General features: G+C 51.1%; 1 protein-coding gene across 1 annotated transcript in view; it reads left to right on the forward strand.

The window, feature by feature from the left end:
• Nucleotides 1-5,624: 5,624 nt before the first annotated feature.
• Nucleotides 5,625-15,675, forward strand: part of LOC139050332 (CUGBP Elav-like family member 2) — a 169,874-nt gene continuing 159,823 nt past the window's right edge. The window contains exon 1 of the mRNA XM_070526567.1: nt 5,625-6,228. Coding sequence (XP_070382668.1) covers nt 6,173-6,228 — 56 coding nt within the window. The 5' untranslated portion in view covers nt 5,625-6,172. The remainder of the gene's footprint in view (nt 6,229-15,675) is intronic.

Raw genomic sequence — 15,675 nt, forward strand, 5'->3', positions numbered from 1 at the left:
AATAACAATAAGAAATAAGAAAATATCTACAATCAAATTCGTCTAAAGATGATAATAAATTCATTATTAAAAGTAAATAAAAAATGGCTTGTACGTATACGGATACAAAGGACTTTATTAAAAGGATCCTGAGAAGCGCCGTCCCTTAGGGCGACACCGCGGGCCTCTCCCGCGTGGGGACAGTTAGGCCTAACCTAACCGCCGCATCGCAGGCTCTCTGGACATCCCAAAGCTGACGATGGTATTCCGAGCTCTTGATGGCCGAGCTCTACTTCTGTTCAGTGATGTCCTTATGCTCTAGCAACGAGGGACATCGCCAGAGCACGTGATCTAAATTGCATGTCCCCCCGCAGCTAGGATACTGCGAGCTAAAAACGTCCGGGAATATACAGTGCATGAAAGCCAGACTAGGATAAGAGCTAGTCTGAAGCATCCTAAAGGTTATAGCTTGAGGTCTCGTCAGCTTTTTATGTGGTGGAGGAAAGATTATCCTCTCCAGATAGAAATGTTATGTGAATTCATTAAAGGTGAGTAGAGTGTCCCGGAACTCTTGGACATTGCGCTGTGACAAGGCTCCTTCTCCCGCGCGGAGAGTTACGTAGTACCTGGGAGTGGGCAATGTCGTTAAGATTGGTGAACGAGTCCAGATTTAGGCCCAAGCGTGCCGGAAATCAAGTAATCGTATGTGGAGTGATTGCCCTGTTCCTGAAATACTATGGGCCTCTTTGGCGATGTCGCCCAAGGCGAACGACTTGACTGTCGATCTAGAGTCTGTGTATATTTGCGTTCTGTTGTCGTCCAAGAAAGCCAAAGCAACAGCTACCTGCTCCGCTTTAGAAGAAGTGGTCCCAGCCACCGAGGCTATACCTAAACAGCATGGCCTCTGTGATTTATTGCCACTATGGCAAAGTGAGACGAGCGGCCATATTGAGTCGCATTCACAAAGCAGACCGACTGGGGTTCGTCCTTGATCTTCTTCAGGATCGCAATCGCCCTGGCCCTACGCCTTCTCCCATTGTTCTGCAGGTGTACATTGCGAGGGATTGTGCGCAATGTAAATGCTTTCTCTTTGCTCGTCCGTGATTCGATGCCTTCTCTTTTCCGCAAGTAGTGCGCTAAGGCCCCGGATCACAAGAATTCGTTTCCCCTCCGAAGAGCACGACAGACGAGCCAGATGGGTCGATTCCTGCGCCTCGATAATCTCCTCCAATAGATTGTGTACTCCCTCCCAGTTGATAGAGGCGTTCTGTACTGGCGGTTAGGGGGCTGCCGAGTACCCGTTTGATGCTTTTCTAAATGGGGATGTTCAACTTCCTTTTCTCAGAAGTGTGCCACTTGTGCATAGCTGCTACATAAATAATGTCACTGATAAGGAAGGCGTGAAAAAGCCTGAGCAGATTGTCTTCCTTCAAGCCTGCCCCCTTCTGTTAGAGACTCTGCTGATGAGCCTAATTACATTCTCTGTTTTCGTGGTGATTCTAGCCAATGTGAAGTTGTCGGACCCATTGGATTCAATAGCCATGCCTAGTATGGAGTCGACTCTGGGAATGAGGCCTCCATCACGCGTAACAAGATTGATATCAACGTCCGACAGCGACTTCCAACCCTCAGGCTTGGGGCCCTTTCTGATTGGCCTGTAAAAGAGTAGCTTGGATTTACTAGTCGAGCATCCCAGTCCCGTGTTTTCCAGATATGACTCGACCTCATCTATTGCCGTCTGGAGGCCTGTTTCAACCTCCCCTTCGCTTCCTTTGGGTGCACCAGATGGTCATGTCGTCTGCATAAAGCGTGTGGCTGGCCCTACCAATGGCAGAGAGCTTTTCCGAGAGACCCCTCATATCTATGTTGAAGAGAAGTGGAGACACCACCGCCCCTTGCGGCGTGCCCCTAGGTCCGAGCTCGAGTGCCTCTTGTCTTGAGATCACCAACCTTGAGTGTCGCCTGCCTCCCCTTGAGAAAGGAGCTTATATAGTTATAAAAGGCAGCACCCAGATTGAGCTCCGATATGGCATTCAGAATGCGAACGTGCGACACATTGTCAAAAGCCTTTTCCAGATCTAAACTCAGGATAGCACTGACATCCCTGTTTGCGTTGTGGATGACTTGGCATACGGCTTGTAAGAAAAAATCTTAATCGGGGCGGGGGATAAAATTTGTTCTACAATTTTTAATCACGTTGCGTTATAGTTTTTAGTTGCACTTTCAAGCAGTCGAAACGCTACGTAGTGTTGATTCCTCTTTCCAGGATTGACAACGCCGGCGCTCACGTTAAGGCAACGTTAAGGCCACTGCGGCGAGAGCGGAAACTTCGCCGACTGTGCGATTTCTGTACGATTCGGACAGCCTTGAAAAAGACAGTGAGCGCGACGCCCGATCTCGGAGGCCATGGCCCAACTTTCTTGCTTCTAAACTGAAAAGCCGGGTGGCGTCACATGCATAAAAAAGATCTTTTAAGTGAACTTATAGTTCAGACAGTGTCAGATGACCGGCCCGATGAGTGCGTTGTTTCTGTCAAAAGGGATTAGGAACCAAACATTATGCAGATCCCACGCACTGTGGGAATCGATGTAAGCGAAGCTTTCCGTGCTGGATGCTTTGATCGACAATAATCAGCGGTGATGTAAACGGCTAAAACTTAATTTCTTCAGCGTTTAGGCTAACACGAGAGTGGTGAGTTGATGTTAAAACGTTATCTTGCGTGCACCACTGCTGTTTGTCTGCGTGGTACACAGAACACACAGTGAGAGGTGTGACAGGGTCGTTGCTGGGCGCCATATTTTATAACTTCTGAGAGGGTTGAGCGTTGTCATTTCCTCACATGGCACATCACATTGTGGCAGAAGCACTAAGCTTGAATTGGATTACGGGGCTGAACGTGCCAAAAACACACTCGGATTATGAGGCAAGCCGTAGTGGCGGACTACAGATTAATTTTGACACCGTGATGTTCTTTAGCGTGTCCCAAAATCTAAGTGCACATGCGTTTTCTTTTTCGCTTGAGTCGAAATGCGGCTGCCGCTGTTGGCATCAAATCCATGACCTCTAGCAATGCCATAGCCGCAAAGCTAACGCGGTAGCTATAGAAGGGTTGATTTGACGGTCGACCGCTTCCGTAGTGTCTCCTGGAGCCTCCGGTGCGCTTTAATTAATGCGGCTCTGCTTCTGCACGCCATGCGTAAGTTGCCCGCTTGACATATTTGCATAGCGTTTACTTTTCAGAAATAGCAACGTACTTTGCGGCATCTTGAACTTAAGCTTATCCTGTTTCCCTGCAACCGCTGCCGTATAGTAGTGGGGTTTCCTTGCCTTCTCACGTCACCTCCCCCCTGTCTTGTATTGGAACTGCCTCTTCTCTGTCTCCTTCTCTCTACAGTTCTGTCTGCGACCCCTCTGGCCTCGCACGTTAGTAGAAAGGGAAGCGCTGCAGTCTCTGCAATGCTTCTGAGGGGAGTCACGGATAATTACAGCTGTCAAGCGGCTAATTTGGCGACGGCCAGGGAGCTCCAGAGGGCATTGTGCACATTCGACGTGGTGGGGTGAAAACGAGTTTCTCCCGTCGCCTTTCCTCTCTTACTCGCGCCTGTCATCTATATACATGCACTGAACCACCTCCCGACGCGGTGTGCGCGACAGCAGCAGCCCACAGCAGCAGCGGTAAAGTCGATGGAAGAGGCAAAGAACGCTTCGCTGTATAGAAACAATAATAGTAATAAAAAAAGCACCCCAACTATGTTCGAGAAGTGCATGACTTTCTTTAACAAGCCTAGGCGGTGTCGCTTCAGCCTAGAGTGACGAGGTCTCGCGAACATTCGCCATTTGCTAAGTTGCGGTACAAAATGTGGCCGCTCGTGTCACATTACGCTGAAACGTGAGTACGCGAAACGCTTCACACCACACTCGGTATAAACGCGCCGCACCCATTCCCCGAAAACGTACGCGGACAAGGTGGCAACAAGTGCCGAACAGTGTGGAGCGCAGGAACGCACGGATCAAGGGTTATGGTTAACAATGCGACCTGTTCTTGAAAGCATTCTTCTACAAATTACTTCGAAACGGTGCTACACACACTGGTCAGTGTCCTTCTACGTGGCGCCGTTTCGAAGAAGTGAACCCTCACCAGCTCGCCCAGGTGTTAGTTCTCTACACGTGTCAGTGGCGAATTCGGCAAACGGTGAGCACCGCGGGGCGCCTTGGGGCGTCGATGATTGGGTGATTGCAAAGACGGCGCCGAATAAAACAACACACGAAGAAGGGGGACACGAGACAGCACCCCCTTCTAGTTCCCATAGTCCCCCTTCTTGTGTTGTTTTATTCGGCGCCGTCCTTGTAATCATGCTTAACCAACTAGCCCACCAACACATGCTCAGATTGGGTGAAACGGCGCATTGGGGCATCCCCGGTGCGACTTGCCGAATTCGCCGGAAGTCTATCGATACACGACCATGTATTGCGTTCAGCCGAATGCGGCCGCCGTGGCCGGTATAGCCGAACTACTCGCGAACGCCAAGCCACAGAGGTGATCGCGCCGGGTCTTCGGCATTCACCCGCGCTGCTGGTTCAAGTCGGGCGGCGTGGAACGTCGATAGGCTTTGACGCGGGCCGCCGGTTGGGAGCGTTTCGAGCTCGAGGCGCGAGGGTGCCCTTTTGGACTCTCGCCGGGGGTCGCGCGGGCCGCGCGAATCTGGCAACAAGTGCTCGGCCTTATCGCTCGCGCTGGGCTTCGTTCTCTGCGTCTTTTTTTTTTATTACTTCTTTCCGTTTGCTCTGCCCCTTCTCTCTCTCTCTCTCTCTCTCTCTCCGATAACGGCTCGCACTTGAGTTCCAGGCCCGCTCTCGTCCCGAGGGCCAGCCTCGCGATTGCACGTGGCCGCGAGACTGCCCCCCCCCTCCGCTTTCGCCCCCCCCCCTCCCTTCGCGCTTGTCTTATCAGCCGCGTTTGTCGGCCGCTTGCCTCCGCGTTCCTGGGCCTAGTCTCGCCGACGCCGCACGCGGTCAGTCTGCGCGCGACGCGTTAACGCAGCCCGACGAGCGCGCGCCGTGTTTGCAACGCCAAACTCGCTTCGTTCTGGTCTCGACGACTGTTTTATTTCTTTTGTTTCTCTCTCGCCGTCCGTCAAGAAGTGCGTGCTGTGTGCGCGAACTCCCATAGGCCTGTCTGGAATCACGTGGACACCGCGTCGTTCTTTCTGCCCGGCCCCCGCCTTGCGATTCTGCATCGTGCACGTGGTGGTGAATGTGAACGGCGGAAGAAGCCGTGTTCCGAGTGTCGTGGGGCCACGCTTTGTTCAACGCTCGGATATCGCCCCCCTCCCTTCTCCTCCCCCCCGTTTCCCTCCTCTCTAACCGCGTCCACTGCCGCCGCCTGCTGTGTGCCTTATCTCGGGCTCTTTTGTCTCAAGCGATCACGAGTTAACGCCGTGCGCAGCCTCCTCGCGACCGGAGCTGATTATCAATCGCGTTCGACGGGCCGATCGGTGGGCGGCTTTTCTAGGCCTTACGCCCCCGCTATTGTCCTCCTCATAGGCTCGTGGTGTGTCCTGCGTTTTCTACGACTGGTCGTTTGTCGTTACGTATTGTTTTACTTTCTTCTTCTATTCATATTGCGAATCGCGCTTGTACTGGCTACTGTTCTTCTGTGTGTGGTGAACGTCTGTCACGTTAATGTCGCAACTCGTGACTGTTACGGTGTGTTCCACCTGATCGTCGCTGTTCGGATCGTCGCGTCTTCCCGCCCTCGCTGTGTGTCGTGGCCGCCGGAAGGGAATCGCGAACACGTGGTGGCGCATTCTTTTCCTCGGACTCGGGGGGCGAAACTGCTGGGCCACGTCGTCGAAGCCACCACCCTCTCGCGCCGAGATTTTTTTTTCCTCGAGCGACGCTTTCACCGCACAGCGTTGCGCCGTGAATGTGGACTGTCGTGGAAACCCAGGAATACTTTCGAAGACGCCGTCCAGTTAACCCGAACGGACCACTGACCCAAGTTTGCGGCTGCTGCTACTTCCTTTGTGACCGCTACTTCCACTGCTGCTGCTGCTGTGACGCTGTAACACCCGTCCTCCTGTTGTTGTCCTGTGTTCCAACTCTCGTTGCCCGCCTCAAAAAAAAAGTATACCTCGTCGTCGCTGCCTGTCCTGTGGCCGTTCTTTGTGCGGGGGTGTGACTGTGCGAAGGCATGACCGATAAGGAGATTGCCAAAATAGAAGCGATCGTGGAACGTATTTGTCCGAGGTGAGTGGGCGTCCCCTCCCCAAGCTTTTTTTTTCGTTCCCTTGTTTTTTTCTTCGGCTTGTCCGTGCCTTATTACTTATTGTCTCACGTTTTATTCGTGCCTTCCGTACCGAACTTGTCATGTGACGGTGTGTGTTTGCGCGGACCCTGGCGTTTGAGATAAGCCAACAACGCATGCACTGGCTGTTTCTGTGCCGTCTGGAACGCGCTGTGCTAAGCCTATCGACACCCGCTTCCGAACGTATCGCGAAAGTAAGAGAAAATGGCACGTGTTTGCGTCAGTCGGGAACGATGTTAATTTCCACGTGCTTGTATAGATGGACGACGGAGTGCAACGTTCCCCCCATCGCGTGCGTAGCTTAAACGGCAGCGCAAACCACGCAAGTAGTGCAGTACCGCGAAAACTGCGCTGAAATAAAGATCTCAAGTGCCACGAACTGGGCGGATGTGCTTTAACAGCACGTGCCTTAACAGCATGTGCGTTTCGATCAACTATAGCCAAAGTAACAGTTCTATTACAGTGCCCTTGTTTTGCACGTCGTGATTTTTCTTGCTCGTTGTTAACTGTGATGTCGACCATACACGGTTCTCTTGTCGAGGTTGGTGTTGTGGAAGATCAGTGATGAGGGACGACGAATTATTCTCGACTGTGTGATCTGTGCCGACTTAATTTGAATCGTGTTGCGCTGCGCGTGGGTGCGGTACGCCTGCGCTACAGCTGGTCGTTGTCGGCGGAGTCACGTGACGTTTAACTGGTCGATAGGTGCTTTCGCGAGGGTTTGCGGCAGGCACGCCAGAAACGGGAAAGAAAAATCACTGTGTTTGTGATCACACGAATTTGCGCTACGTCAACCTACGGCAGCTGTGCTGTTCTGCTACTAGGTTGCTGGCAGTGGTGGAGGCGCTTATACGGGATGGTGCATCGTTAGCAATAAAGAGGCAGTACTTCGTAAGGTCGTGAGGTGCAGTGTCGTAGCTTGTAATGTGTTGCAAGGCAGCATTAGTAGATCATAGGTCGATCACAATAGGGTATTTCAGCGTTCCACCGTAACCGATAGCGTCGCCCATTGACAGCACGCGCGGTTTGGTGAAAGTGGTAGCGGTACAGCGGCAACGGTGTTCTAAAACACTCTGATATCGAGAACGTTTAAGTGTGATCATTCTCTTAATCATAAACACAGAACTGGAACGCATAAAAGTGTACTTCATAAACACATGCGTGCAGGTTAGTTGAATAGACATGTTCTTGTGTGCGTGTAGTGCAGCGCGTGCTTCGTCCATTATTCGTACGCGGTGCAGAACATGCAAGCGCATTAGCTTTCATAGCCATGGACTCCGAGATTGCGCGCGCGCAATCTCGGAGTCCATGGCTATGAAAGCCATGGACTGGAAGCCATGGAAGCCATGGACTGGAAGCCATGGACCATGGAAGTATAACGTGACTCATAGCCATGGAGGTCACGTTATAGCTCTGCTTAGTTGAGCAGAACGCCCCGAGATGTCGCCACCAGCGCTACTTCTGTTTCCCATGTCGCCTTTGTTGTGCTATCCCTGAAACGGTAATACGGCTGCGGACTGGCTGAAACTCATTAGCGCCGGAAAATGTTGTACTTGTCTGCTGGGCAAAGTACTTCGGAGCGACCGGCTCCGAAGCAGCTGCGAGCGGCGGTTGTTTATCGCCGCCCGCCGTATCTAATCTTTGTGCTGCGGTCGCCGGGCAGGGCCGCGGACGATAACAGGCGTCTCTGTGGTGCTGGACGGCCGCCCGGCCGCCGCATGTCGTGGACTTGCCGTTATCGCCCCGTCAAGTTGGCGCGGAACAAGCTGGGAAAGAGCAAAAAAAAAAAAAAACGGTGACGGCTGGGAGAAGCGGGATTCTGTTCGCTATAATAATAATAATAATAATAATAATAATAATAATAATAATAATAATAATAATAATAATAATAATAATAATACATTTATTGGCCGAGAACACTTGAACGTGCGAAAGTCTGGCTTACAAAAGTCAGTACTTTGCTAGCGGCGCACTCCTGACAGAAAAAAGCAGCAACGCACAAATCCATATTTGCGATGTACAAAAATTGTAATCTGGAAGCGAAATGCGTAATAGATTCAATACACAAATGTATCAGTGTTTACATAAATTCTACGAATTATGAACACAGGCTGAAATCGCTCCCAATTTCTTTTTAGTGATGGTTCACGAGCTAACCCGGCAAGCACAGTTTGCATTGTAAACGAGTTCACAATTTCACATTGGAAAGGAATGCTTAGCTTGACGTTTTCGCGTTGCCATTGCGGATTTTTTTAAAAGCTTTTTTTGTGGCTTGAAGAATTGAGAAGCACGGCGCCGATAAATCTCACCGATAGCTCAACCTGCCAAATTGAAAACTCGTGTGCCTTGTCTTACCGCGTTGCCTGGGATTTCTCCAGGTTTGTTTACCATCTGTATCGAATTGGACGTTTGGACGAGTTTTGTGCGGAACCGTGGTGAAATTAGGGCGGCGGGACAAACGCCAAGAATGTACACCGCTTGCGCTTACTCTAAACTAAAAGTTTATTCGAACAAGTGTGTGAAAGCAAGTTGTACTAACTGCGGAGTCACAAAATTGTGCGAAAGCCGCTTGACACGGGTGAAAGTCAGCGAAACCACGAATAAAGGGAGCGAACGGATAAAACAAGAACGAGAGTGCACATGCCAAAATAAAAAAAAACAACGCGCGTCATTATGGAATAGCGTCTAGAAAATTCATCAGACTGGGCGATAATGCCGCTTAAGGCGCACTTCTAACGTACACCAGCTTTCTGCATAAAAAAAAAAAGTTTGTATTACATTACGCGCCAATTAAAGCAAAGGGAAGTACGAGTCATTCAATGCACCAAGTTTCCCGCGCGCAACGGTTGAACACGGTGTCGCTAGATGTCACCACCGGCGTTGCTGCGTACCGGGAGAGGTTTTCCCAGCATTCCGCTATGCATCCGCGCGATGGCGCATAACTCTCGAGTATGGTTGAACAGTTACCCGAGGAGGATTAACCATTTCAACCAAAATTTTTGAGAACGTACCACATTTCCCATGTTTCTTTTTGTAGTCACGATATTTTCTATGTCATTATGATTCAGAAAATATAATATTGATCGATTGGTTTCTGGATACAAATTAATAATAATAATAATTAAAAAGAAGTTTCAAGGCAGCTTTCAGTTAATGCTGACCGTAACTGTTATTTGGCGGTGGGAGCAGCGCAACGTCGGGCTGGACGAGCGTGACCCGTCACTGATGACATTGGCACAACCTCGCATAACGCTTCCCCCCCCCCCCCCCCCGCTATCCCCTATGCCGAGTATCGCTCGGGATATTTTAGCCTGTCCGCTATTCCGGTGAACGGGAGCGGTTTGGGCGGATTGCCGGATTTGCGGGGGCGTAAACGTGAGCGGCCAGAGCGGTCCAGCCGCCTGGTAGCGTAGAGTTTAACCAGACAAAAACACAGAGCTAAAACTGCAGTAACCCACTATATCTTGCTTCGCTACTGGTGCAAATTTTTCGCAGCGGCGTAATTGTGAACACGAATACGCGAATGTCAAAATTTTACGCCGGCAGCTAAGCAGAATATAGTAATTAGCTTTGTGTTTGTGTGGTTGAGCTTTGCGCCACCAGCTGGCGCCACCAGTCTGGCCGCTCACGTTTACGCCCCCGCTAAACCGGCAAACCGCCCGCGCTTGCCGGAATACTGGACACGCTAAATGTCTCTATTATGTGTTGAATGGCTAAAAGGTGGAATGGTAAGCGAAATGTGTGAACGCGGTTGTAATTGGTCGGTATATTTCGTAACTGGCACACCTCTACCGGCACCTTGATGGCACGCTATCCAACTCACCCGCGCTGTCCCAAGTAGGGATGATGGGCGCACAGTACCGGCTGTCTCGGGGGTGTAAGGCAGCGTTTTAAGAGGCCTGCTGGAGATGTTCTCTGGTGGCAAAGAGAGAGATAAGAGGAGCGTGGCTCAGGCGCCGGATTGAGGTCGACTGTGTTAATGAGGACAGATTACCTCGCACCATTTAACGACTGCGCGTGGAAAGAGGCGTCAGGAAGAGATTCTCCTCTGTTGGTCGGAGGAGCAACGACAAAGGAAAAAGAAAAGAGCAGTGCTTGTTTTATTTTCTTGTGAATAATTGAGGTGATTCTGCGGGCTTGCCGGGCTGTACGCGATGAAATGAGCGTTTGATTTTTAGGGCAGACAATCTGAACAAAAAAAAAAGTGCCCTAAGTGGTTTTGAGGTTTGGTAAGTTACTGCATAAGGGTAATCGGACTACATTAGCTGGCCCTACGGAGAAATAGATGTAGAAGCCTGTGGTAGAAAGTGGATAGGCTCATGGTTCTGTACTCTCCCTCTCAGTTTCCTTGCAATGCAAGGAAACCCAGCGCTCCGTGTCAGCCACTCAGTAACGAGAGCCGGCTGCGTGGAGGCGGGACAATCTTGAGGGAACTTCGCAGTGGGCTTACGACGAAAAAAGGCTCGGTAACAGTTTGTCACGCATTTTCCGACAGTTCACGTCCCAGGTTTAGTGCGGCGAAAGAAAACAGGCCGCACGTTCTCCCTGCCAATCAGGAACGAGTAACGTCGTCGTAGTAGTAATATTAGATGTGGTGGTGTTATTAGTGATTAGTTCACTTTTAAAACGGGAAAGGAAATTTCAGCTTGCCGCACTGTAACAAATCTAGCAGAACTGGTGCCGCCTGAGCGAAGGCCAGCGGATAAGATTGTGGAAAGAAACCTAAAAGTAAAGCGTGGTGGTGGGGGGGGGGGGGGCATAGAGGAAACGTAGGACGTTAAAACGGCTCTCTACGTGCTACTGTGTGCGTAAAAGGACACGTAAAACAGCGTTCACGTTAGCGTATTTTGTCGCTGCACTGAGCGTCTGTATTGGAAGAGAAGACAGGCTCGATTGCGCGTTGGCTGTCGCTCGCCCTCGTGTTCAGTCGACGTTGTCCTGACGGTGACGCGGTGAAGAGCCGAAGTTTCGTTCTGCCTTATCAGACATCATCACTCCCGGATACAATTAACTAATCGATGTTGCTGTAATACCCCTCTGTACTCCCCTCTGTATTACTTCGGTCTTTAGGGTACAATAAAATAAAAAAGAAGTCGTGGACTCGGGCCGCCGTGAGCCGATTCAAGCACAGCGAAATGCCGTTGTAACCATGTTGCCTGATTCGAAAAGCTACTTGTAGCGAAGTATTCCCCCCCCCCCCCCCCTTCCCCCGCCGTCTATTTCCAAACAGCTGAACACTTTTCTGTCTTTTTTCGCGTGTATGGTGCGTTACTGGTGAAACTTACACGGCAGGCTTCGGAAATCGCGTGTGTAAATGTTGGATTCCCTTTTTATCCTGGCGCTATTATTATGCAGGCGGTAGATTGCCTTCGATAGAAGTGGTATTAAGAAACAGGGGCAGTGCTTCCACGAAGGGGAGTGAATGAGTCGCGGAACAAGACGGGGAAAAAAGAAAGGATGGGGATGTGTTGGGAGGGCGTAGGGTAGGGGGGGGGGTAAGGATGCGCAGGCGCGCCAGACGCTGTCTCCTACCACTGGTACATGTATGCAAGGATACCTGTGGATGGCGTTGATCGGATATATCGCCGATTTTCGGCGTTTGTCTTTGACCTGGCCGCCGCATCGCCATGCGTGACCGGGCTCTCTTTCATGGAGATAAAAGAGGTAAAGAAAATAAACGAAAAGGATGGAACGAGAAAAAGCGGAACAAGCGCGTGGTGGCGCGGGCAAGCTGCTTTGCTATGCAAATGGCTTTTCATTAGGGAAATGATGTTGTCCCTGCTATAAGTTGAAACGCGTTATCGCCGATGTACACGGCTCGGCCCTTGTCTGCTTTCGCTTCGAAGCGCAGCTTCCGCAGCTATTCGGGCGTGCGGATGCTTCCTTTCTGTCCTTCTCTTTCTCTCTCACTCTCTGGCGTGAACTGTGTGCTTTTGTCTTCGATTCGGCCATTCGCCTTCCTTTATTTCCGTATTCCGGCTTCGGTCTGGCTCGCTCTCCCGCGTGAAAGCTAATTTCTGATCCGCCCGAGCGCCCGCGCGTCTTGCCGTATAAGTTGCGAAGTTTCTGCCTTTCTCTTTATTATAGTTAATTGAATGAATAAATAATTCACTTCTGAACTGCCACTACTGTCGTTTTTTTTTTAGCGCTCGTTTCGCTTCCTCATAACGCGCCCTCTTTTGTGTGTGTGTTGTGGTTCTTTCCATTTGCATATAGGCTTCTTTTGCCATACGCAGCCCGCATTTGTTCCGCAGAGATAAGGAGCTATTCGAATACCGCAGTCTCCGCGGAATTGCCCAGCGCGCGAAATGCGCGCGTGTGTGTGAATCGCTAATTTCGACTGCCGAAAAAAAAAAAAAAAAAAACACGCGAGGAAATGGGGGCGACAAATGTGCGGGCTTCGTGCGAGACAGACGTACGCCAGCATGCGCCTCGTGAAAACGTGTCGTGTATTGCCGCGTCAATGACCTTTACGAGTGACTGTCCGCTCAGGAATGACTGTCCGCTCAGGAACGAATTCTCAGGATGACAGCATGCAGTATCGACATATACTATAATTCCAAAACGTTGCGAAGAAATACACTGGCAGTTCAGTCACTTTTCTGCTTGAATGCGCAAAATTGTTAAGAAAGTGGAACGACAGTGGATTTTTACCGCAAGCTTGGTGGCGCGTATCTCGGAAATGGTGTCATCCACACTATTCTTTTAGAGTGGATATGCCTCGAAGTCTTATTGGCTGCAATTTATAAATTGCAATATGCGCCATAAGGTAACGATTTAGAATGTTTCTACGCAAAATTTTCTTAATTAGTCGATTATGCATTTCAATTTCTCGTGCAAGTAATGTGTCCGTAGGCATTTTTTTTTTAGAAATTGCTCAATGTCTTCGTGGAAACACCCGGTATAATCGCGGACTGACGAGCACCCGCCGTGGTTGCTCAGTGGCTATGGTGTTGGGCTGCTGAGCACGAGGTCGCAGGATCGAATCCCGGCCACGGCGGCCGCATTTCGATGAGGGCGAAATGCGAAAACACCCGTGTTACTTAGATTTAGGTGCACGTTAAAGAACCCCAGGAGGTCGAAATTTCCGGGGTCCTCCACTACGGCGTGCCTCATAATCAGAAAGTGGTTTTGACACGTAAAACCCCATAATTTAATTTTTTTAAGGACTGACGACCCTGCTTCCCGCCGTCGTTGTGATTGGGGTGTTTCTTGCCTTTCTGAGCGCCATTTTCTTGCAGTAAAGACTTAAGATTCCGAACTGGCGCTTTGGCAGAGTTTCTGGTGGTCACTACACAACGCGACTACCATTGTAGGGGTTGGAGGACGGGCGTCGGGATGAAGACCCAAACTTGGGAGGGATTTATTCTACATTATGTACAGGGAGGTGAGCGACAAGTAACATTAGTACAGACATTACGGGCCAGCAGCAACTCGGACGCTGCGGCCCGCGGCAAGAAGTTCGAGAGAGGTGAATCAGGGAATCAGGGCATGTCCCAGCATGCTCAGGTCTCTCTGGAAGGCTTCTTATAAACCCTTCGAGCACTGTAAATCACGTCATGTTTGACCAATGGGAGAGTCCGCTCCGATGACGCCACTTTCAGCCAATGGTAGGCGCCCGTGTCGCGGTGTCACACCTGGCGGCTCTCTGTGGTCTTGCCTCGCAGACTGGCAATGCACTTCTAACGAGGAGAAGGGGAGGGCTGCTCATGCTCCATTGTCGGAGGCCCACCTGCTAATCCCGGCGGCGCACGAACTTGTTGGCACGTGAACTTGTTGCCTTAAACTTGTTTGCTCGCCCGCTCCTCTGGAATGCGCTTTCCTGCTTCTGCATTCCTCAATTAGCTGTGCTGCAATCCGATGTGGTCTGGGGAACTCGAAGTATAATCGCAGGAAACAGCTCCATATCTAACACCATGCGCGCGGGTGTGGAGCGGAGTTCGGTCATGGCGGCGGGATTTTGCAAGTCATGCACGGTGGTGGATCGAAGGTGCGGAATTAAAGCTCGGTGTGTTTAATTGACTTTCTCTTTTCTTTCTTTCCTTTTTTGCAATCAGCATCGCGAGCGGCGTGGAAAATTGCCTGTTTTGTTGTTCCTTGCTCCTACACCGTGATTGCTTCCGACACTACGCGGTTCTCCTACGCACCCGAGTATTCCGAAGAGAAGAGGTGATGGAGATGGGGAGGAAGGGGGAGTGGGGAGGGAGAGTGGGCCGGGACGAACCACGTAACCAGCCGGCCGATCAATGGGTTCAGCGAGCTCTGTTTGCGCGGCTCGGTAAACACAGGTCGCTCCTCATTCTCCTCAATTTTATTTCTCCGTTATACGCTTTTTCGTAGACTCTGGTCTAAGGTTAGTGTGAACGGCGCAACCGTTCGCCGAATGAACCCGGATTGTGCGGAGAGAGCTGCAGGCGCTTGCGATGCGACGGTATATCGAGTCTCGCAATGGCGTAGGGGGCACCCAACCCACTGACTGCGGTGCCTGTGCGCGCACTATATAGCCCGAGCATTCATCTCGGGCTGCACGGGAGCGCCCCCTGTCACATGGCTTCGTTTCGCAATGCCGGAGAAGGCAAGCCCGCGACGTTGCTGAAAGGACACGTTCGTCGAAAAATAGAGCCGCAGCAATTGTTCGGTATCGCGCAATCTTCCTGCGAAAGAGGACTACAAACCGAGAGGAAAAAAAATAAAAACAGCGAAGGGGGGTATACGTTAAGGTCCGTGCGTCGGCGGCAGTTGATTGTCGCTCGCCGCGCCGTATGTGGGTGCGCAGATCCAGCCGAAAGACTTTTTTTTCGATTGCTGTATAGCGAACGGTTGCTACGCGCAAGCCGGTCGATCCACCGCCGCCCGCCCACGGTTTGCACTTTCAGCGTAAGTTCAAACGTCGAACAAGCCGAGAGCGACCGCGGCATATCGCGTTGCGTTTCCCGCGTCCGCGTGCCATTGGTGACCGCGGTCTAATTCTGGCTCCGAAACGCGCGTATGCTTTTGGGACTATGGCAGGCTTATTAAACCGGGCTGCGGTGCAGCTGCACATCACGTGCTCACGTAATTACGTGCAGCAGGGCGTTCTGGTTTCACGTCGGTTTCTTTGTGCCGGCGTTTCAGTTTGTGCCGATGGTACGTGAATGGGCTTCGTTCACCCTGTCATTATCAGGTTGAATAGGCGTCGGTGTGGAAGGATGCCACACGCCGGTCGCCCGAGGGGAGAGTGTGACCTCGTTTCGTGTAGATCCCATTTTCGTGTGGAACCTGAGCGGCGAGTTCAGCCATCGTCCAACATTGGCGGTTTCTGTCGTCGATACCCTTTCTCCCTCCCGCGAGAGATAGAGTACATAGCTGGTGAGAAGCGACTGTTTACGGGAACCCGAGTCGGCTTCATG

This window comes from Dermacentor albipictus, chromosome 10 (genome assembly GCF_038994185.2).
Source record: "Dermacentor albipictus isolate Rhodes 1998 colony chromosome 10, USDA_Dalb.pri_finalv2, whole genome shotgun sequence".
NCBI classification, from domain to species: Eukaryota; Metazoa; Arthropoda; class Arachnida; order Ixodida; family Ixodidae; genus Dermacentor; species Dermacentor albipictus.